The 23,028-nt window shown below is 44.0% G+C and overlaps 1 protein-coding gene across 5 annotated transcripts in view; it reads left to right on the forward strand.

The window, feature by feature from the left end:
- Positions 1–7,844: 7,844 nt before the first annotated feature.
- Positions 7,845–23,028, forward strand: part of Reps1 (RALBP1 associated Eps domain containing 1) — a 70,451-nt gene continuing 55,267 nt past the window's right edge. For all 5 annotated transcript variants that reach the window (XM_021174744.2, XM_021174745.2, XM_021174746.2 and 2 more), the window contains exon 1: positions 7,845–8,063. In XM_021174744.2, coding sequence (XP_021030403.1) covers positions 7,911–8,063 — 153 coding nt within the window. In that variant the 5' untranslated portion in view covers positions 7,845–7,910. The remainder of the gene's footprint in view (positions 8,064–23,028) is intronic.

Here is a 23,028-nt window from a genome sequence, read left to right on the forward strand (position 1 = left end):
TAGCTCAGTGTCTGCTTGTTGATACAGTCTACCTGCCTGTCTTGTTTAACCCTTCTGGACATTTCATCCTTCATCTACTCACTGTCCTGACCTGACTCTGCCCTTTCATCTGAGCAGCTGGATGCAGCTCTGTTGCTTGGCTTTCAAACCTATAGGCCAGCATCAGTCTGATGCAGCAGCAGCTCAGCTTCTCCAGCAGAGCTAGATGAAATAATTTGTTTATGTAATATTCAGTCCTGCAATGCTGTAATAATAATTACAGTAATAAGTCTAAGGGGTTGCGAGCAGGAACTCAGTAAGTGAATGCAGAAGTGTGTCACTAACTTAGGTCAGGTTCCTGGGAAACAAATCCTAAGACAGCGATCTTGGAAATGGGAAGTTCCTTGATTGTTAGGAACAACAGCAACAAGGAAGAAAGCACAGAACTGGACAGAGGGAAAACTGTGAGGCAGAAGTGGCAGACGTTTCCAGCAACCCTGAGATCTCTGGAGCTGAGGTGGCACTTCAAAATTGCTAAGCAAGATGACTCTGGTGGCACACACCTTGAATCCCAGCACCTAGGAGGCAGACACAGGCAGATCTCGGTGAGTTTGAGGTCAGCTTGATCTATATAGCAATGTGTAGTTCAACCAGAGCTAGGTAGAGACACTCTGTATCAATCAACTGATTGATCAAGCCCAATGTCCCAAAACTATTCAGGGAACGTTAGACTCCTAAGCCCTCCGAATAGTTCTTGTGTCAGCTGTCCTTGGACTTGTAAGTGAGGCAACTCCCTTCTCCTAAGGGCAATTTCTGGGGAATTCCTGGACAATTACACCCTGAGAGTTTTCCTCCCCGACGCTAAAGGCATGGGTGCCTGCTGCCCCATCACCGCCCGGACTGGGGTGGTAGGAGTAACATGTCCCATCAGTCACAAGAGCACATGCTTTTGTCTCTCGGGTCCACTCATTTCTTGTATTTATTTTATATGAAAACAACTCAGGACCTGCTGACCCTCCCTCCTTACGTCCTTGCTTTCAGTTCATTCCTCTTTCTTTTTTGTCCCAATGTCTTCCCTACACAATCCTAGGTTGCTCTTAAATAAGCCAATCCTCCTACTTCCCTTCCCAAATGCTAGAATTACTGTCACATGACACAATGCCTGGTTAGCAGCATCCATTCCAAATCTCCTGTCTTACCTCCACCCAGTGTGAGGATGAAACCTGGAGCTTCATGTATACTACACAAGTGTTCTACCATTGAGCTACACAGTCTCCTCCTACAATTCTGATTGTCCTGGTATCCTGGAAAACTTGACAAAAGGAAGAGTAGTGGAATGAACTTGATCTGCCCACATCACAGCTCATCTCAAGGCTATTTCTGTTACATACTGTCTCTTGTCCAGGCACCTTGTGTCTCACTTTAGACTTCCCATGTCCTCAACTCACACTTTTGCTGTGACAGGTCTCAGGGCATTCTAGAATCTTATCTACAAGTGATTGGGTCCATTGTTACAAAGCATCATGACCAAGAAGCAAGTTGGGGAGAAAGGGGTTTATTCTGCCTACACTTCCACATTGCTGTTCATTACCAAAGGAAGTCAGGACAGGAACTCACAAAGGGCAGGAACTTGGAAACAGGAGCTGATGCAGAGGTCATGGAAGGGCGTTGCTTACTGGTTTGCTTCTCCCAGCTTGCTCAGCCTGGTTAAATGGCCGTACATGGTCCTGGGCCTATTATAGCCACAAGAGCCATGTAGTTCCTTAAGACAATGTATCAGTCACATCCTGGGTGCTACTTGGAGTGCTGTCTCAATTCAACTGGCCAGGTCACTTTGTCTGCGTGGTCATCTTGTGCCTAAGTCATAGTGGGTGTTTCCTGGTAAGTATTCACACACAATAATCCTTCCCACAGGATTCATCATGTGCTTCTCCCAGTCCTGTCTTCCCTGATCTTAAACTGCCTCCTTTCAAGTTCCCAGCCTCCCCACCAAGCCATCATTGCCCATGGGTTTAATGCTTATTATCATCTTGAATCCGCCTCTTTAACACCAAGCACAAGACCAGGTAAACATACCAAACTCTCACCCATAGAGTTCTAGTCCTCAAATGTGCTTAAAGCTGCCCTTAATTTGGGCTTAGTTCAAAATTTATTCCTGTTCCAATTTGAATGTAGTCTGTTTCTCCCACGAGGCACTGTTTAGGGAGGTTGTAAAACCTAGAGGTCAGGAGGAAGTGGATTGCAGAGAGACAGGCCTTGAGGGTGATGGCTAGCCTCGCTTACAGCTAGGATTACCTCTGCTGAGGTCAGCTGCTGAGGTGTGGGTAGTCCACACTGTAAGCTTCCCACTGCCATTCACGGAGCTGCCCACTATCCGCATACCTTCCCTATCAAGATGAACTGGAACACTTAAACAGTGCTCAAATAAACCATACTTCCCGTAAGATATTCTGTGGGGCTCTGGTCACAGGACTGTAATTGTAATTAAATAACTGTGTTTATTGAATACAAAGACAAGCCATGAGGTGCCAGGCTTCGTAGTCTACATCTGGAACCCTAACACTTGGAGGCAGAGGCAGGAGGATCAGAAAGGAGAGCTGGTTTCAACACATATACACCACACCCTGTGGGTGGGGATGGGATGGAGAAAACAATTCGTGGGCTGTAACTTGTGGATTACATGCTTGACAATAAACTTACACCAAGAATGAAGAACTTGGCCAGGAGAGATGGCTCAGCAGTTAAGAGCACTGACTGCTTTTCCAGAGTTCCTGAGTTCAATTCCCAGCAACCACATGGTGGCTCACAACCATCTGTAATGAGATCTGATGCTGTCTTCTGCTGTCTGAAGACAGCAACAGTATAACTACATATATGAAATAAATCAATCTCTTAAAAAAAAAAAAATGAGCCGGGCAGTGGTGGTGCATGCCTTTAATCTCAGCACTCAGGAGGCAGAGGTAGGAGGATTTCTGAGTTCGAGGCCAGCCTGGTCTATAAAGTGAGTTCCAGGACAGCCAGAGCTACACAGAGAAACCCTGTCTCAAAAAAAAAAAAAAAAAAAGGAGAACTTTCAAGACTCAACAATAAACAAACAAACAAACAACCAGTTCAGTGGGCTGGAAAGGTGGCTTGGCAGATAAGAGTGTGTACTGCTCTTGTCAGGGGCTGTGGCACAGGCCTTTAATCCCAGCACACTCGAGGCAGAGGCAGGCAGATCTTAGAGTTCAAGACTTGCCTGGATTATATTGTGACTTCAATCCAGGACGACACAGAGAGACCCTGTCTCGAAAAGGAAAAAACAAACAAACAAGCAAAACCAGCAAAAGAGTTTATACTACTTTTGCAGAGGTCCAGAGTTCAGTTCCCAGCACCCACATCTGACAGCTTGTAACTGCCTGTAACTACAGCTCAAGGGATCTGATTCCCTCCTCTGGCCTCCACTGGAGCAAGCGAACGTGCGGGCGTGTACACACACCAGATAGATAAAACAGTTAAGTATATAAAAAGGAAAGTTTTTTTAGTGTTGGTTTTCACCAAAGACAAAACAGATAATCTGTAGACCAGGAAATGCATGAAAATCTGCCTATCGTTCTTAGAAAAGGTTTGAATGGCAGTGAGACACCACTATTCGCCCATTAGATGGCTTTATAATTACTCATGAGGATTTAAGAAAAATACTGTCATTTCATATATGTTTCTAGTGGGAACGGAACTTAATATCGCTGTTTCCTAAAACCATTGGGAAATTCTTTGTAAACATACACGACCCCGCTCAGATATTTCATTGAAAAGAAACACTAGGAAAAAAAATGATTAGAGATTCCCAGTTAAAAAAGATTCTAAACATTTTCTAGCAGTAACCAATTGTTTGATCTTGCTCCAAAACCAGCATTTGAAAATCTGTTTTGACATAATATAGACCATCTGTTTAAAATGGCTTTCCGATGATGTCACTAAAAATTGAGATGCCTAGAAATGCACAGGAAAGAAATTAGACTGGACTTCAAAGGGGTCACATGGTGAGTTGTAGAAGTTGCATTTCTTTCCTTTCATATCTTGAAATGTCAGTGAAGTGAAGGATACAGAGAAAAGCCTCACCTCCTTGTGAGGCTTAGAAGTTAAGCCTTCCATCACCCAGCACACTGGCGGATGCATGGTGGGGGCAGGGAGAGCAGGGGCTTCTCCTTTTTGATGGTGCCCTCATCCTTCTCTCTCCATCACAGTGTGCCTTACAGATCAGTGTTGTCCAGGATACCTGCATCCTCGAAATGGGTCCGTGGGCCAACAGCAGTAGCTGTTGGCAACTGAGGCTATTCGGGTGCTTCTAAGCAAACGGGGGGTGCTCTGTGTTGCTTTTCTTTGAAATTTGTGCTATTGCTGTTTTTATTTTTAATTTACATACGTGTGTGTGTGTGTCTGAGTGGATGAGGTATTGTTTCCTCTGGAATTGGAGTTACAGGTGGTCGTGAACTGCCCAACATGGGTGCTAGGACACAAACTCAGGTCCTTTATAAGAGTAGAGTGTGTGACTTTAACTGTGGAGCCATCTCTTCAGCCTCATTAGTGTCTTTTTTAACTTAAAAAAAATCTTTTTCAGACAGGGTCTTTCTATGCAGCTCAGGCTGGCCTCAAACTTTAGATCTTCATGCCTCAGCCTCCCTCCCCACTGTTGGGAATGTACCACCACTCCTGGTCTGGTTTGAGTTATTCTTTGCCCTCATCTGGGCCTGTTGTCAGTGAGAAGTACCCTGTTTCAGGGCCTGCTGTACTCTAGGAAAGCTTTACAGAGCAATACAGCTACATATGGAGAACCTAACACTCTATAAAGCTCCTGCCGAGGCTAATTTAGCATGAGTTATTGGCAAGAGATAACAGAAAGGACAATGGAAGAAGGAAATGGTGGTGGGAGGCTAAGTCTGACCACAAGGCCCCTAGACTCTGTGATCCCCCAAAAGAAAATCCGGCAGCTCACTGGGACAACATGATCAAAGTATAGGTGTCTGTTTGTTTATTTGTTTCTGACAGGGTCTCACTACGGAGGCCAGGCTGGGCTTGAACTCACAATCCTTCCTTTCCCTGGGATTATATGTATACACACCACACCTGGCTTTCAAAGTATAATTTTGACTTTTTAGTTCATGCATGTGAATGTTTCTGACTGCCACATGAATGTATGTGCACCACCCACATGCACTGAAACCAGAAGGGAGCATCAGGTCCCAGGAGCTGGCTTTAAGGACCCCGTGCAAGGCTGTATATGTGCTGGGAATGGAGTTTGGGTCCTCTGCAAGGGCAGCAAACGCTCTTCACTTCTGAGCCATCTCTCCAGCCCTTCAAAGTATAACTGTGAACCCACTCACTGTGCTGGAACTTACAGACTCTGAGGACTGTAAGGGACAGGTTTATTTGTGGAACGGCAGGGGAGGGGGAAAGGACAGATTATGAACTGAGAGGGACATTTCAGAGCTTAGCACTTGTACATGATGCGATCTTGCAATTACTTTAGATTTTAAGAGAGGCACAGAGCTGGAGTTTACTGAAGCTAAGTATGTGACGCTAGGAAGTTAGAGTCTGGGATGCTTACTTAGCCCATCAATACTAAACTTCATTTGATCACTTGTGATTGAGGTACACCTGTATATGACAGGCTTTGGAAGGGTGGTGACGAAGAAATGAAACACTTCTACTGAATAGAGAGCTAGTGGCTTTGGAGACTTAAGAAAGGGTTTGGAGACTTAAGAAAGGGTTTTTAGAGTTGAGTAGGTTTAGAACCCTGCATCTAGATATTTAGTGTCATGGAACTTACAAGTTGCTAACACCATTTTTGTCTCAGTATCCCAAGTTTTCAAAAAAGGAAACCCTTGTCAAGCTCATTTCACAGGGCTGTTGTCATCAATGGCGTAATCAGCATAAAATTTTAGAAAAATGAATATGTACAGAAATTTATATTGGGTTATCAGCTAGACATGCAAGAAGGAAAAAGAATTCAGATTAAGAGGAGCAAGCACAGTACAACAGCTGGAGATCAGGTGTTAGCGGAACTGTTCTGCAAGACGGAGCCCTCGGAACAGGAGAAGAAACGTGCAAATGTCTGTGTGAGGTTTCAGAAGGAACAAAGGCTTAGGGCAGGATATAGCTGCTAGGCCATGGGGAGGTGGCAGGGGAAAAGGGACCAGTGACGACAGGAATCAGTCCCTACCTCATTGAACCTATCTTTTAAAAATGCACACACACACACACAAACTACAATTGTGAGTATGAATTATAAGACGTACTAAGCATTATATGGAGTAACATGAAAATATCGCCACAAAGTGGCATCTACAAAGACTTACATAAAGAGCTTCACAGAAGTTCATTTAGATTTAGCCTTCAAAGGAGGCATTTGGTGCCAGAGTTCTTCTTTCTGTTTTCTGGGCTGTTTGAGATAGGGTCTAGGTTGGCCTTCTGTGTTCTGTGAGGCTGAACATGACCCTGAACTTCTGATCCTCCTGTCCTCTACCTCCCAAATGCTGGGATTACAGGTAAGCACCACCTCACTTGGTCTATGCAGTGCTGGGAATAGAACCCAGGGCCTTGGCCACACAGTGCTCTAACAAATGAGCTATATCCCCAGCCCCTCTATGTCTGCTCATTCTTATAATGATGTCCTCTTAATGGGCTCTATGTAACAGAGAATAGAAACCAAACTTGAAAAATCCTCTGTGTAATCTTCCTTGGCTCCCGTTTCTGAAATACTTCATATTTAATGCTGACAAGGTCGCGGGCTGGCTGGTGATGGTATCCCATCACTAGGAAAGCAAAGGCAGGGATCAAGAGTTCAAGTCCAGCCTGACTTCATAGAGTTTCAGGAAAGAAATACTTTAAAAAGATTAAAGGCTCGTTAAGGGTCTATGAACTCCAGAGATAGATGCAGATTAAGACTTTTTTTTTTTTCCCCACAGAGGAAGCAAGGGATGGTGAGCAACAAGAGGGCCTGGAGTTGGCTGAAGGCCTACACAGGTTTACAGGGTGGATGGCATAAATCGACAGTATCTGGTTCTCGGTGACAAAAAAAAAAAAAAAAAAAAAAAGTGACTTTTTTTTTCTTTATTTCTTTTTTTTTCATATTTGGTTTTACAGAAGACCCGGCTTGGGGCTAGATCGAGTTCAGCCTCGGTTTAAGCATCCACACCTGAGCAAGCTTCCCAGCTTCAGTGGACGGCGCAAAGCGATGCACTTGTCCTCGGTAAGTGCAAACCGTTAGGACATGCTGCACGCCAGAAGCTGCCGCACCCCAGCCCGCAGTGCAGTGCGACCTGAACCCTCCGCGTCGCTGGGACACCAGTCGGTCCCCAGGTGCCCCCAGCCTGAGGTCCTCCTGAGGGCGCCCAGGGCCACTCGCCGCGCCGTGCCGCGGGGCTCCGGCCAGCAGGGGGCGCTGCGGCCCGCTCTCCCGGGAGCGGCCGAGCCAGCCCGGTGGGTGTTTCTCTCTCTCTCCCTCTCCCTCTCGCGCTCTCTCCTCCCGGCCTCACATCCGGGTCTGGAGCGCGGCCGCCGCTGTCAGTGCCGGGCCGGGGCGCAGTCAATGGCGGCCGAGGGAGGCGGAGCGGCGGCCACGCGCAGCCCCGAGCCCCCGAAACTTTAGACTTCGGAAGCCCCACAACTTCTCGGAGGGGGGCGCGTGGGCGGAAGGGGAAGCCGAGGCGGGAAGCCCGAGGGACGCGGCCGAGCCCCGAGCCGCCGCCTCCTTTTCCCCACGCCGAGCTTGCGGCCGCGCACAGCCGCGCGCCACCGCCGCCGCCGCCGCCGGCTGCCCCGGGCCACACGAGCTCGCGGCCCCGCGGGGAGGCCGTGCGGCGCGCAGTCCCCCGCCGGCCGCCCCGGGTCGCGGGGCCGGCGCCCGGGTGGTGCATGCGGGGCGGGGCGGCCGCCGGGCCGAGGCGAAGATGGAAGGCTTGACGCTGAGCGACGCCGAGCAGAAATACTACTCGGATCTCTTCTCCTACTGCGACATCGAGAGCACCAAGAAGGTGGTGGTCAACGGGCGAGTGCTCGAGCTGTTCCGGGCCGCGCAGCTGCCCAACGACGTGGTCCTCCAGGTACCGCCGCGTCCCCGGCCGCGCGGGCCCCGGGCAGCGGCAGCGGGAGTGGGCTCCCCCGGGGACGGGCAGAGGCCGCAGGTGCGGGTGTGGGGTGCGCGGGGACCCCTGGAGGGGGAGGGCTCGCCGTCCGGGTGGGGGCGGGGGTCTGCGGAGCCTTAGCCTGCATCCCTCGGGCAGCCTGTGCACGGGAAGAGCAAGGTCCCGGGAAGGCTCTCTCGGGTTGTGTGTGCATCCTAGCGTCTGCTGGGTATGCCTACTATAGTCACATAGCTCTTCGGCTCCGGCACAATAGGAAAGTTACGAGTATAGGCAGGCAAAATGCCATATGGATTTTTGAGCGAGCCGAGCAGACTCGATGAAGTGAGTTTTGTTAAGCTTAAGGTATCCAAGAAGCAGGTTGTTTGGGTTTGAGGGGGGGGATGTTTTTTGTTTGTTTTGTTTTAAATTTAAGGAAGCTGTGTTCTTAGGGGAGACTAAGAAATTTGAACTTCTGGCTAATACTTGGCATGTAGATAGATGTGAAAAGAACTTGGTCGTAGAATGGGTGGCCCGTGGACAGTATCTTCTAGTGGGCTTTCCGCGAATAGTCAGTGGAGCTTGTGGGTTTGGTTTGGGATATATTGAACAGCTGGAATCAGATGGCGGATATTCTCCTCGGTCTGTAACTCTGCCACTCTGTAACTCTGTAGCAGCAAGTGTAAACCTTCTTTGTCCTCAATTTTTACCGGAGACTTAGTAGAAGTGCTAATATTTGTGATGAGCATTAACGCTACTGCTTAATGATTCATAGCTGCTATAGTAAGCGCCTGTTTAAACTGTATGGGAGGAAGGAACCGTCTTAAGTTTTCATCCTCATATTGATCCCAAACCAGTTACCCAAATCTCCAAACACATGGAGATGGAAGTGGATATAATGCAGTGGAAGCAGAATATTGGGCCAGAGGTTTTGTTTTACTTTGTTTTGAGACAGCTATTGCTTTATATCCCAGACTAGCTCTGAACTCAGGGTCCTGTTGCTCTCTCAACTGCTCAGGTGCTGGGATGTGGGCTGGGCCAGGAGTCTCCAGGCTTTTAGAAATCTCCTCACTCTGCCTGCTCAGCCTCCGGTTCTTGGAGGCCCATCTTAGAGTGAAAGTCAGTTTTCTTCTAACAAAAACCCTTGTGATATAAAAATTTCTACACACACCTCGAATATAGACAACACCCGAGTGCCTACTGTGGTTTAGGGAATGAATTCTTTCTCACTTTGCTTTTGGTTTATATTGTCATTTTTTTTTTTTAAAACCTGGGGTGTGGTGGGGAAAGGTGAGTGTTTTAGGTACCAGGGAAGGATAAGTAAGTCTCAGATCTGTGCTGCTGAAGAGGACAACATAGTGACAATTTTAGGTTTTCCCAACAATTCAGATAACTGTGTGGATTCACTGTTTTTGTTTTTATGGCCCTCTTACGATAAGGAAACCAGGTTTAGCTTGGGTTCACACAAAACATCCCATAGTTTGCTGATGGGTTAAATGATATGGGGCTAGTGTCTAATGTATTTGGTACAAAACCTACAGGTTCTGGTCAAAACATTCTCATTAATTATGGAAATAAACCTGTCCTCAAGGACTTAAAATCAAGGAGAAGCCCCCATACTCTATTTTAGCTTATGTTTTTGGGGTTCAGAGTTGACAGGAAATGATTTTTTTGTCATTCTAATGGTGCACAAGACTTTAGGGTGTTTAAATGTTTAGGGGTGTTTAAATGTTTAGGGCATAGAAATTAGTATTCATTAACCTCCAGCTGAGATATGTTCAATTAAATCCAACTTATTTTCATATTTTACTCAATTGTATTGGCATTTGAAATAACTTTCTATTGTCTTTGTACATAGGTAGCTTAAATAGTTTAAATATTTGGGATTCAGTTACACGTTGGGAATTGTAGGATCCCTGAAGCAAGACTTCCACAGTAACATGTTCAGGTTGACTGTTCCTGACCAGGATATCTGCAGTACTCCTAAACTGAAAACTTTGAGGGCCAAAATATCACAAGTGGAAAATTCCATATTATGAAACTTTCTTGTTCAGAATTATCATTCTTTTAAATTTACTCTCAAACTGTGGGACTACTGTTTATATGAGATGTAAAGAGATCTCTTCAAACTTGGATCCCACCCCCAAGATATCTCATTGTGTGTACACAAACCTTCAGTTTCAAGCATTGCTGATAAAGGATAGCCAACCTGTACTGAATAGCAATCTGGAAGGCAGCTTACTTAAACTTTGGCCTAAGACATAGAAATGTGAGACTGAAGGGGAATGTGGATTTAGTTTCTCTTATGGGAGTTTGAGATTTTCTGAAAACAGCATTCCATGGCTCTCAGTGAGAAGCATTGGGGGTAATTCAAACATAGCCCAGTTTTGTTCTCTTTGTTGAGCTAGATGTTGGAGGGAGTCAACAGAAGCACAAGGTGCTCTGAGGGCTTTGTAAATTACAGGACCATTCAGGTGTAAAGAAAAGTGTACCTGGGAGAGGCACACTGTGTTCACAAGCACAAAGGAGATAAAAACACAATTCAGATGGACTTCTGTGTTGGGATGGGGAGGGGAGATGGGCTTCCAGGTCGAGGAAAAATATGACCAAAGTCATATCCGAGCCTTTTCTTTCTTTTTTTTTTTTTTTTTTTTTTTTCGAGACAGGGTTTCTCTTTATAGCTCTGGCTGTCCTGGAGCTCACTTTGTAGACCAGGCTGGCCTCGAACTCAGAAATCCGCAATCCGCCTGCCTCTGCCTCCCGAGTGCTGGGATTAAAGGCGTGCGCCACCACGCCCGGCTCCGAGCCTTTTCAAGGTCTAGTAGATAGTAAGATTTTACCTAAGCTAAAATGTTTGGAGATAATGAAACAGAGTTAGGAAGAGGTCCTATTACTAAAGACTGGAGGCAGGAGATTTCATACATATTTCAGTAGGCAGCGGTGGAGAAGCTTGGGAAGTTTTTGGCTTTGAATGTAGCGAGCGTAGAGGATGGGGAAGGAGGCTCTTACAGAGGTCTGGCATGGCTGCTGGGTAATGCACACCCAAACCAGAGGGACAGCCCTCGAATGGAAAATAAGGGTGGTGTCCTTCTGAAGAGCAGCTGGGTCCATACTGCTTTACTGTGTGAAGTGCCTTGTGGGACAGTACTTAATGGAGTCCAGATGATCAAGACTGGACCAGAACTAACTGTGAAGGGTATTTGAAAGAAATGATTCATAAACGCAGTACCTGAGGAGGCTTTTGTCAGTGACAGAGCAGAGGCTGGTCATCTTGGGGCTGATTTTGTATCAAAGATAGGAAATGGTGAGGACCTGAGCCAGTAACACGAAGCACGGGGTCATGGAGCCGGTGACAGGGTTCCGGGGTAAGGGTGTCTGCTGCCAAGCCCAATGGCCTGTTTGATCCCCAGCACCCACGTGATGGAAGGGGAAAACTGACTCCCTTAAGTTGTCTTCTGACCTCCGGAGAGGAGACAAGTTATGACATATGTCTTACAAATGCCCATACATTACTTTTTAAATAATAAAATATTTAAGAACATCAAGAAACTTGGTGAAAGAGGACAATATATGGGGGAGTGGTTTTTATACTCTCAGACCATTTGTCAATGTCTAAAGATATTCTGGGTTGTTATAAAATGGGAGAGGGAATGGTTTTGCTGGCATGTAGTGGGTAAAGGCCAGAGATATGATTTAATAGCCCAGAGTGCATGTATAACAACTATCTGGCTCAAAATGTCAGTATTATTGAGATTTGAGACCTGGCGTGGACTTTGACAGGAGACAGGAAATGGCTAGAGTTTCAGGAGTTATTCTGAAGGCAAACTTGGTTAAGTGTGGTCTACTTGGCATAATTTGGATGAGAGAGATGGTGGCAAGGATGGGGGCCTGGTGTAAAGAGGAACGCTGAGTGTGACTGCAGGCCTTGCGGATGCTGCTCACCTTCATCAAGGAAACAGGCGTCTTATTATGGTGAAAGTGGGTTCTGTTCATATGTTGGCAGTCTCTTCCTCACATATATCGAGGGCAGGGAGCCGACTGTTTCACATACATGTTGGGACCTTGATTGGTCCAGTATTTTTCAACATTAGTTAATAAAAGTCACGAGAGAGGGCTGAGTCATCTGGAGAAATGAGGTAGAGAACAAAGAACAGAGGGCCTGGAGCTGAAGCAGGAAGGGGCTGGTGCTGAGTGCCCAGGCGAGCTGTCCTCCTGCAGGAGCTCTGATCCCTGCACAGCCCTGGGAAGTGGGCATCGGTCTTATCAACAAGGAGCTTGGGAGGCAGGGAAGTTACGGAATAGTGAGTGTCCTTCCCTTCCCATTATCCCTTGCCACCTTGAAGCTGGTTCTTCACTGGAGTTAAGTCATTCCGACTTTGGTTTGCTTGCTTTTGAGTTATATGTAGTCTTTTTCTTTTGAATAGTGAAGAGTTTAATTTATAATGATGCCTCAAACAGTCACTTCAGAGAGAGGTAGATTCTTGTGATTGTTTTCTGGGTGCAGACTGACACAGTTTTATATTATACTATTTGTGTGTGTGTGTGTGTGTATGTATATATGTGTGTATATAATGTGTATACAAGTGTTCTATTTGTATACATGTTTGTGCACCATGAGCATGCCTGGTGCCCATAAAGGTGAGAAGAGTATGTCAGATCCCCACCCCACCCCCCAAACCCCTGTGAACCATTGTACAGGTGCTGGGAATTGCTCCCAGGGCCTCTGGAAGGACAAGTGCTCTTAACCACTGAGTGATCTCTAACCCCTGAGTGTTTGTCTCTTGACACGGGGTCTCCCTTTGCAGCTCAGGCTGGCCTGGAGTAGCAGAGAAAACTTATTCAGGGGCAAAGGGTTTGTTGTTGAAGATAGAATCAATAGACCAGGAGGAGGAGATAAATAGTTTTTGACATTTTGTCCCAGAGGTGGAATGGAAGACCTGACCTATAGTAATTAATTATCAATTTTTCCATCTGCTGAAGATTTTCAGTGTTATAGCTTTAAAATTAACTTTTACAGAAGCAATTTATTTTTCAAAGAATAAGAAAAGTATATATATATTATTTACTACGTTAATCAGTATATCTTCTTAGCTTTCACTTAAAAAAAAAACAACAAAACAAAACTCTTCTTTATCTGGGAAATGTCAAAACTTACACAGATTTGAATGTGTGATTTTGTGATAAAAGCTTTTAGTACTGGCTGTCCTTTTATTGAAGTTTGCCAGCAGTGTGCCCTTTTGCCGAAGCTGAAAAGCTTTAGATCAGTGTGTTGAGCAATAGCTGGTAGAATATTTTAATAACATACATAAACTTAATGGAAGGAGAGCAACACAATGAAATATAAAGAAGTTTTTCTCTTGAAACTTGCTTGAGTTAGTTACAAAATCTGTTGACTAGTAAAATGTCTGGTAGAACTATAGCCTTATTTATGCATCAGATATTAGAAACTTGATAAAATGTCAGCTTGATACTCTCAAATTATGGGATTTTTATTTTTGTAATTTCTAAATTACTATCTAAAGAATAAAATACACACTTGAGTTAATTAGACATTTTCCATGCACTGTTTATGAAAGAAGTCACCTCTTCATACGGTGAGTGTCATGCTTACTCTGGAAATTCATGTCATGCTAGTTGGCACCCTGTCTTCCTTCATGCCCAGCATTTTAATGTTTGAGAACTTACTGCAAGCATTGTGACAGAGTAGGAAAGAACCTAAGACGCACTAAAGGGAGGCCCGCCTCAGCCAGTTTTGTGACCTTGACAGTCAGGTCACCTGAATCACCACACAGCCTTATGGTGTGAAATACTGTAGAGACAGCCTCCTCAAATCAATTTTATATAGTATTTCCTTGTGATCACTACCCACCTCCGTGGCTTATATGTAGTGGTGAAAGATCAGCTGTTGTCCTGCCACAGTGTGTTGTCTCTGTGGTAAGATTGAAAGGAACTGTGTATACACAGAGGACCATTGGTAAGACGGCAGTGAGTGGGAGCCTATCTCAGCGGAGGTGTGGGCTGACAGTGATGGGGGTGCAGTGAGGCTGCATATCAAGGGAACTGTGAAATTTATATATATTTATATGTATATGTGTGTATATATTTATATCTCTCTCTCTTACATATATTTATCTCTCTCACACACACACATGCACACTGGAGGAAGGACTCAAATTTTATTACAGATGGTTGTGAGCCACCATGTGGTTGAACTCATCACATCTGGAAGAACAGAGGAACAGCCAGAGTGCCCTTAACTGCTGAGCCATCTCTTTAGTGCCCCCACCCCATAACTTTTTAAGTAAAGAGAGTACTGGGGAAGGTAAGCAGATTGGTTGGGAGATATGCAGGAGCCCACATGGGAAACAGCAGTGGCTAGATTAGAGAGAGACTGTCGGGGGAGAGGAGAGGTGAGATTGCTTAGTTTAGGTACTGAGTTGGATAGAGAGTGTAAGGGTATTGTTGGTGCCGCCATCGTTGGATGAGTAGGGAGGAGTGGGTTTTACGGGTGCTATTTTAGTAAAAGAGTAATGATGAATTTACAAGTTCTCTTTTGTTCATTTTAAATTATGAAGGCTGTGTTCTGAACTTTACTATTAGAGGAGCCACACATCTTGAAGAAATATTTATATCTTAGAGGAAGAGTTGAAGATTTTTAGACTGTTGGCAAATTGAAAACAGTAACTGATGGAAATATTGAAGAAAAGACTAGAAAGGAAAAAATGTCTAGAATTGAGTCTCAAGGACTTGAAGTTGGGAAGTAGAAGCCTTAGGGTAGAGGCTAAGGACAACCAGAGTGGTTGGAGGAAGATGGAGAATGCAGAATGCATATCCTGACAGACTTGCAAGTGTTTCATGGCACACCAACTGCATGGAGTTTGGCTGAGAGGCTGAGAAATGTGAGTAGCGATGAAGCCATTGGATTGATTTAGAAACTAGATGTCGTCGTTGGTAGCTTCGATACCCTGTTTCATGGATTGCTTTCAATAGATGCCAGATTTGAATGACCTGAGAATTAAATAGCCAAGGATCTAGAGATAGCTTTTTAAGAAGTAATTTGCCCATGAAAGTGAATAGGTCCAGGGCAGGCCCAGCTGAGCTGAGGGGGAGACTGAGATTGTAAAGGAAATCTTCACAGAGGCATGATGTCAGCTGTTAGGACTGTTGAGACAAAGAAGGGAGAAGCCATACTAAGAAAGTAGGAATGGTCTGGATCCTGACCACACAGTCTTCTGGGAGGAAAGAGTTCATGCCTTCAATTTAACACAGGGAGGCAAATAGGAAGGTGTGCAGATTCAGTGGAGAAATGTCCCAGCCAGGGGCTTCTGCTTTCTCCTGAGACAAGATTGAGAGTGTAGTTTCCGGAAATCAGCCTACAATAGTAGGAAGCATTTGTTGTAGTGTCAAAAAGATCTAAAATTTCAGGGATGAACTGTAAAATATTACACAAAATCTAAAGATTTAAACAAACAAAATATGTGTCTAGGTTGGAAGGCTGAATAGTAATACCTAGATTTTAACAAAAATTCTTGTGTTTTGTTGAAACAGTTAAGCCAGTCCCAAAGGCTTGTGAAGAGATACAGAAACAAAATTGGACACTTGATCATTCTCATTCTAAAAACTGACTACACTGCTATGTTAACCAGGACAGAATGATTGGCCTAAGATAAATGCGTAGATCTGTGATCAGAATTGAGAATTCAGAAATAAGCCTGTATACTTACGATCAGGTCATTCTGGGGGGAGATGCCAGGAGATTTTATTGGGAAAGAGGTATTCTCAGCAGATCCTTCTAAAATGGTTAGATACCTGTGTAGTTAGGGATGTAAATGTACTTAAGCATTTTGTTTATGAATCACATAATACATAAAAATTAACTTAAAATAGATTATGTGCTTAATTGTAAAATTTAAATCTATGAAACTTCTAGATGAGTGATTTTGGGTTAGCCTGAGTTCTTAGATATGACACCAAGATCATATAAACCTTGAAAGGAAAAAAAAAAGTATAAATTGGATTTTATTCAAAAAATCTTCTTAACATTTAACATTGCAGAAGATACTTAAGAAAGCTCAAAGGATATAGACGTGGGAAAGATTACATATTATAAACATGGTAAAGGTCTTTCATCTAGAATATGTCATTAATAATTAGGGAGCTGCATATTAAACCACAGGGATATACATTACTAGAAAGGCTATAATTAAAGTCTGCTAATACTTAGTGTTGGTATTGTGAAGAGAATACAATACTTTCACACTGCTTTTGGGAGTGTAATTGGCACATAGCTGTTTTATAAAACACTGGTTTTAAAACTTTAATATAAACTTACCTAGGAACAAGCACCCTTTACTCTTATGTATCTACCCAGAAGAAATGAGAAAATGTTTCAAGAGTTCTTTGTCAGCAAACTTACAGATGCACTATTCTATAGCAAACTTGAGACAATCCAAGTACTCGTCAATTAGTAATTGGCAAATAAAATATACTGAATCCATAAAGCTTAATAATATTCTGCCATCAAAAAGGAACAAAGGAAACTAATGTAAGAAATGAGAGAAACCTGACATAAAAGAGCACCTGTCGCATTGCAGTGTATGAAATATCTGAAAACTATCCAGAGAAGAAAATGTCTATGGAAAAGATCGATAGAAACCAATATTGATGGTTCTCTAATCCCAGGATAGAAGAGGCAGCCTGGAGGGATAAGAAGACTTGTAACCGTGGCTTATGTGATGGTGTACAGCACTATAGGTTTCCTTTAACTCTGTAAGTTGGATTGTGGTTGAATTTTATGGTGTAAAAACGGTGCTTCACAGCTCTTTTTTTTTTTTTTAAAGCATGAATTTGTCATTTTGAAAGTGTACTGTGGACTGTACTGTGAATATAATTTAATTTATCAAGCTTCAGCATAATTTAGTGCAAACTGGCATTTGGTGAGGACGTAGTTTTGAAGCTAGACTTCCTATGTGGCTTGTCACGTGAGGAGTAGTTAGACCTGACTGTGCTTGTATGCTCAGTTTTGCTCACATAGCTTACACAGGCCCCATGTACATTATGTAGCTGGGGCTCACCTTGGTTCCTGCTCCTGCAGCCTCCGTCTCCCAAATGCTGGGATAACAGGCATGTGGCACTGTGTCTGACACACCAGCAGTGAATACTGCTTATTATTTATTCATTTTGGTCTGTGTATCAGGGACTGTTCTGCGTACTCTGCATATATTAATTTCCCCCTCTAAGTAAGCTCCAGTGCTCCTCCTTGGTTGGCCTCCAGAGAGTACCCAAGTCCATGCTTGTGCCATTATACTCATTCTTACTCCGAACTTATTCTCTGTAAGCACAGTATTTGTTAGAAGGGGCTGGAAATTAGGGCTTAGGCCGAATCTAGACCGGTTTCTGTCTTTGGACTTTGAGTGATAGATTACTAATTTTTATACTGCTGTGATAAAAAAAAATCACAGGGTAACTTATAGCAAGAGTTTATGTGGGTCTAGGTTAGAATCCATGATGGTGGGACCACCAACAGGAAGCAGCGAAAACTAACTCAAGATGGCATAGTGACATACTTCCTCCAACAAGGCCATATCTTCTAATCATTCCCAAAGAGCTACCACCTAGGGACCAAGTAAGTATTCAAGTGCGGGGGCTCGGTGAAAGCTTCCCACTCAAACCAGCACAGCTCTTCATGCACTCACATATACTTAATTGCAATGTCATGATCTTATGGGAAATTACAGAAATGTAATACCCCCAAAAATGAATTTAAAATAATCATGTCTGACAAATTATAATTTTTTTAAAGATTTATCTATTGTTATCTGTAAGTACACCATAGCGGTCTTCAGACGCAACAGATGGTTGTGAGCCACCATGTGGTTACTGGGATTTGAACACAGACCTTTGGAAGAACAAACAGTCAGTGCTCTTAACCACTGAGCCATCTCTCCAGCACCGACAAATTATTATCTTAATACAAAATTCTACTACTTGGGGACTGAAAAACCAGTGTGTCACTGTAATGACTTTGTAGACAGCTGGTTTTTGAAGGACTGATAAGACATCTCCATTTAATTCTTGAGTTTTCACGAGTAGCCAGATGGTAGGTCTGGGCATCACAGTTATGCTCCTTTGTTGTAAAAGTTAGTTGTAACGAGTGCTGATCTAATAGCGATTTGATTGTTACTACTGTTTGTTTGCCTATGAGCTAAGCAAAAAAGTCCACGTGGATGTTGACATATCAGTGGACTTGAAAAGGGGATTTGTTGCCTAGAAACTAACAGCGTCAGTGAAGGCTTTCTCTGTTGAGCTTATGACTTGGGGGCCCCAGGCTCGATGTTCTGAGTGCGTGTTACACGCTGTTACATTACGATCTAGAGTGAGTGTTTGTTCTAGAGTACTACATTATGTCTCATAGGAAAATAGTTAAACACCGTTGTAACTTTCCATGTCAACAAACATGGAGTTTAGTCAAAATAGAGTAGACTTTGGACTGTGACAGCTTCCTTCAGATTTGAATCTCAGCTTGGTGCTTATTAACTTCTTGCCCTGATCTGATAACTGAGCCTGCTCTGACTGTTTCCTGTTAATCCCAGTTCTGAAGGGTTGGTAGTGAACCAGCCGGAAGTGTGTAAGCAGTGAGCATGGGGTCTGGTTCAGAAACCCACGTGATGGGGAGGAGCTCATGGGTTGGGGTTTTGTTGTTGTTTGGGGAGGAGCTCATGGGTTGGGGTTTTGTTGTTGTTTGGGGTTTGCGGGGAGTTTGTAGACATCTTGCTGAATTTTAGATAAATAGAATAAGATCCCATGGTCGTGCCATCTAGGCAACAAGGTTAGGTGGATCTTTGAAAGGATGGCAGTAGCAGTTGGGTGGCATAGCAGCATGTGCCCGGTCGGGGGTGCGGGTGGGGTGTAGTTCCTCAGAGATGCAGACTTATGTTAGAGATGCCTTCCTGTGTTTATCATCAGTTCGGGTAGTGCTAGTGCATCCACTGGGGCATAGTAGGTGCTTAATAATGCTTGCTGAATTCATGAATGGTGCAAGTATTGATTTTTTTTTTTTTTTTCTGAAATGGTCTTATAACATGAAGCTCTCTGTATACTGGCTTTGAATTTGTGGTGATCCCAAATGCAGGGATTAGGGTGAATATATGGAGAATAGTATTTCTGTAGAGTCTTCCACAGAGCTGGAACAGCAATGCTCTAAGGATAACTAACCCCCAAGGAGTTTGTCCAACACTTTATGGATCTACCAGCTCTTGAGGATCATCAAAAGCATTCGTTTTCTTAGAGACCTGGGTTGGCTAACAGGATCACTATTCAGCTAAATACAGCTACTATGTGTTCAGGGACTTTGGCGTCACTTGCAAATAGCTAAAATATATGATTAAATGCTTATCTTCTCACTTCCTATCTTTGCCCTTAACCACATATTTCACATACTCATCTGAGTTCCCAAATGTCATTTTAAAAATTACTTGACATTTACAAAGCCCATTGATGCTGTAACTGGTAATTGGTAGGACCATTCTATTACGAATCTGTGAGAATCTGAAAGTTATAACAGGCCCTTTCTGCCTTGACTTGTTTTGGTATGTCTTGAGAGCAATTACAGATAAATATTAAAATAGTTCCTTTGCTGTGTTTGTTTAGATCCCGCTGATATTGGCAGTAATTTGCTAAATAAATTAATGATTTTACGAACTAAAGGGGCACTTTAACATTGTAATAGATTTCTGAAGAGCCTAATTTCATCAGCTAAAGCAAAGCAAATCAGTATTTGCTCAGTAAGTATAAAGAAAAATATATATATATTTAAAATCTTACTTAATCTGTATCTATGCGAGTGTGGCCATAGGGCTAGAGAACAGCAGCTGGGAGTGCTGCTTGCCTTCTACCCTGGGCAGGCAGGGCCTCTTAGTGCTGCTGCTGCTGCTGCTGCTGCTGCTGCTGCTGCTGCTGCTGCTGCTGCTGGTGATCTTGCTGTAGTCCTGCTGGGAATAAGCTGCCCACTGAGCCATCTCCCTGCTCATGCCCCTCAAAGGCTAATCATACCTTCTACACATGGAGCTAACATGACTGACCTTTAATCTTTTCCCCTTTACGTGTGTGTGCGTGTGCGTGCGCGCGCGCACGCACGCACGCAGTTTGAATATGCATGAGTGGAGGTCAGAGAAAACCTTGTGGGGAGTCTGTTTCCTTCTAACATGTGGGTCTGGGATCAGCTTAGAATCTTCAGCAGGTTTGAAGACAATGCCCTTTCCTGCTGAGCCATCTTGCAGGCCTCTGAATTTTTTGAGGGCCTGCTTAGCTTCACAGAAGACTGAAACTTGGCAGTGTTCCATAACATGCTTTTTATATTCTTAATATATAGACACCAGTTTATGCCTCAAGTATGAATAAGGTCACCCGGAATGCATTTGCTAGTGAAAGGGTGGAGGCCTGAGGCAGGTCGCTCGAGGCCTGAGGTGTCTGAAGGCTGTTAGCGGTGACACAGCCTTAGAGGAGAAGAGTGAGGGGACTCCTGGCCGAGCTACAGATGGCTCCTTTTTCCTTGTCATTTCCTACTGTATTCTTCAGGCATAGAGCAAATCTCTTCTCAGGATGAGGTCCCTTTTTTTTTTAAGATTACAAACCAACTCACTTTTTCTATAGTTCTTTAATTTCCTTTGTCACAGAAGTATTCATCTTTAACCGTCTGAATCAAGGTACAAACAGTATTGTTTTGTATGTAAAACTATATATATGTATATATATATATACACACATATATGTATATATAACAGTATTGTATTATATGAGATTAGATATTCAAATTAACAATTTAATACTTGTATATAAAATACCATGTTTACGTTTGTTTGCTTATTTGACTTCCGCTTCTTGAACTTTTTCTCTGTCCCTAGCTCTTGCTGGGACAGAGAGGGAGATGCCATGGCCCACTTTAGTATTAAGCTTACATGAGTATTTCTGTGTAGATGTGTAATATAAATAAGGAATAGATTAATGGTGATTTTCATTTAATTAGTTCTCGTAGAGTGAGGTCAGAATTCTCATAAGATGTATGGTGGGAGCAGTCTTTGAAGTGGTGCTAAACAAGTGCACTAGGTGACTAGTCAAGGTCTGTGAACACATCAACTCAGGGCTAAAGTATTGCTGTTTCAAGGCTGTTGGCCTATGTTGTTTTTGGTTTTTTGCTTTTAAAGGCACTGGCAGCTTTCCTCCTATGTCCAGCTCCATCCTGATTGTTGTCCTAACATGGACTTTATGCCTCAGCTCCTCAGCCTGTGATCTGTTTGTTGTAGAGCTTGTGCTATTTAGTAGTTGCGTCTCATCAGGCTGCTTCCTCATTTGGAACCCCCTCCTTCCACTCCCAGGGTCTTCCTTGTCCCTTTATGAACTGTCTTCACTTTGGTAGGCTTTGGAGATCCTGATTTGAACAACAATTTGGATTCTTGGAAGCTTCGTTCCCTCCTAGTCAGTTGTGTCTTGGGGCTTCTATGCCTCAATGAAACACCATGACCAAAACAACTTAGGGAGATAGGGTTTATTTTACTCATAATTCCGTATATAACAGCTCACCCTCAAAGGCAGTGAGGGCAGGAACTCACACATTGCATGAACCCAGAAGCAGAAGCTGATGCAGAGGCCATGAAGGAGTACTGCTTCAAGGCTTGCTCCTCATGGCTTGCTCAGCCTGCTTTCTTATAGAACCCAGGACCAGCCCAGGAAAGGCACCACCCACAGAGGGTTGAGCACTCCCTTAGCAATCACTAATTAAGAAAATGCTGTATAGGCTTGTCTCAGTAGTCTAATGTTAATGGAGGCATTTATCTCAACGGTGGCTCCCTCCTCTCAGAAGAGCAGTTGGGCCCATTTGGAGTTTGTCCATTGCTTACTGCATTTCCAGTGTCTTCAGAGCTAATAGCACTGGAAACGTGTTGTGAATAAAATTCAGATTTCTTTTTTGTTTTCCTCCTTCCTATCTTTCTCCCTTCCTCCCTTCCACCTGCTTCCTTCTTTTCCTCTTTTCCCCTTCTGGCTTTTTCGCTCATCCATCCTTCCTTTCTTATACCTCCTTTCTCCCTTCCTCCCTCCTTTGATGTCCTACATGGTGGTCTCAAATTCACAATCCTCCTGCCTCAGCCTGTTAAGTGCTAAGATTACAGGCTGTCACCTATCTAAAATTCAGATTCCTTTTCTTTCATGATCTCATGGTGTCACAGGAGAGGAGCAGAAATGCAGAATAGATGTTTAGAAAACTTTTTAGGGCTAGTCAGTTGCTTCGTCCTGCTCTTGCAGTCTCCTCAAGAGATGAGGATGAGGGAGTAAGGCAGGCCTCCTCAGGCAGGGAGTAGAAAGTGTGGGGGTGATGTTGTGCTTGGCTGGCTTGCTGCCTAGCTCTGTGGGTGCTTTTCCCCACCCCAATCAACATTCTAGGCATGAGGAGAGAGAGAGGGAGCAAGAACAGGAACAAATAGCCCTGAATTCTGAGCTCTGACTTTGCTGATGCGTTTGCCTGTTTGCCAGTTCCTTCTTCTCCCTTTGAGAACTTTTTAAAAGTGTAATAGCAGACTGAGAATTTTTAAAAAAACAAAAAGTAGAAATTTATTTGCAATGATGAGGATTAGCTGTGGTAGAATCTAGGTATCCCAATGCATGCGTGCTTGTTCATAAAATACAGTATGAAACATAACCTAGGGAGAGTTTCTGAGTGCCTGGGGACAGGGAGAGCCACAAAGGAAGTTATGGGTGGGAGTGCCTTTGTACAGTGTCACTTCAGGATAGCACAGTTCCTAGACTGGGCCATGTCAGCATCACTATGCAAATCTGCAGGAACAGAAGCAGAAGTGGTTGAGCCTTGGCAGTAGAAGAGCCCCCCTTCAGGAAGAGCGGGGCCTGAGGAAGGGGTTATGGTTAGGTTTTCTGCTCACTGCCCACAGCTTTAAAC

The sequence above is a fragment of the Mus caroli genome, chromosome 10 (assembly GCF_900094665.2).
Source record: "Mus caroli chromosome 10, CAROLI_EIJ_v1.1, whole genome shotgun sequence".
In the NCBI taxonomy this organism is placed as follows: Eukaryota; Metazoa; Chordata; class Mammalia; order Rodentia; family Muridae; genus Mus; species Mus caroli.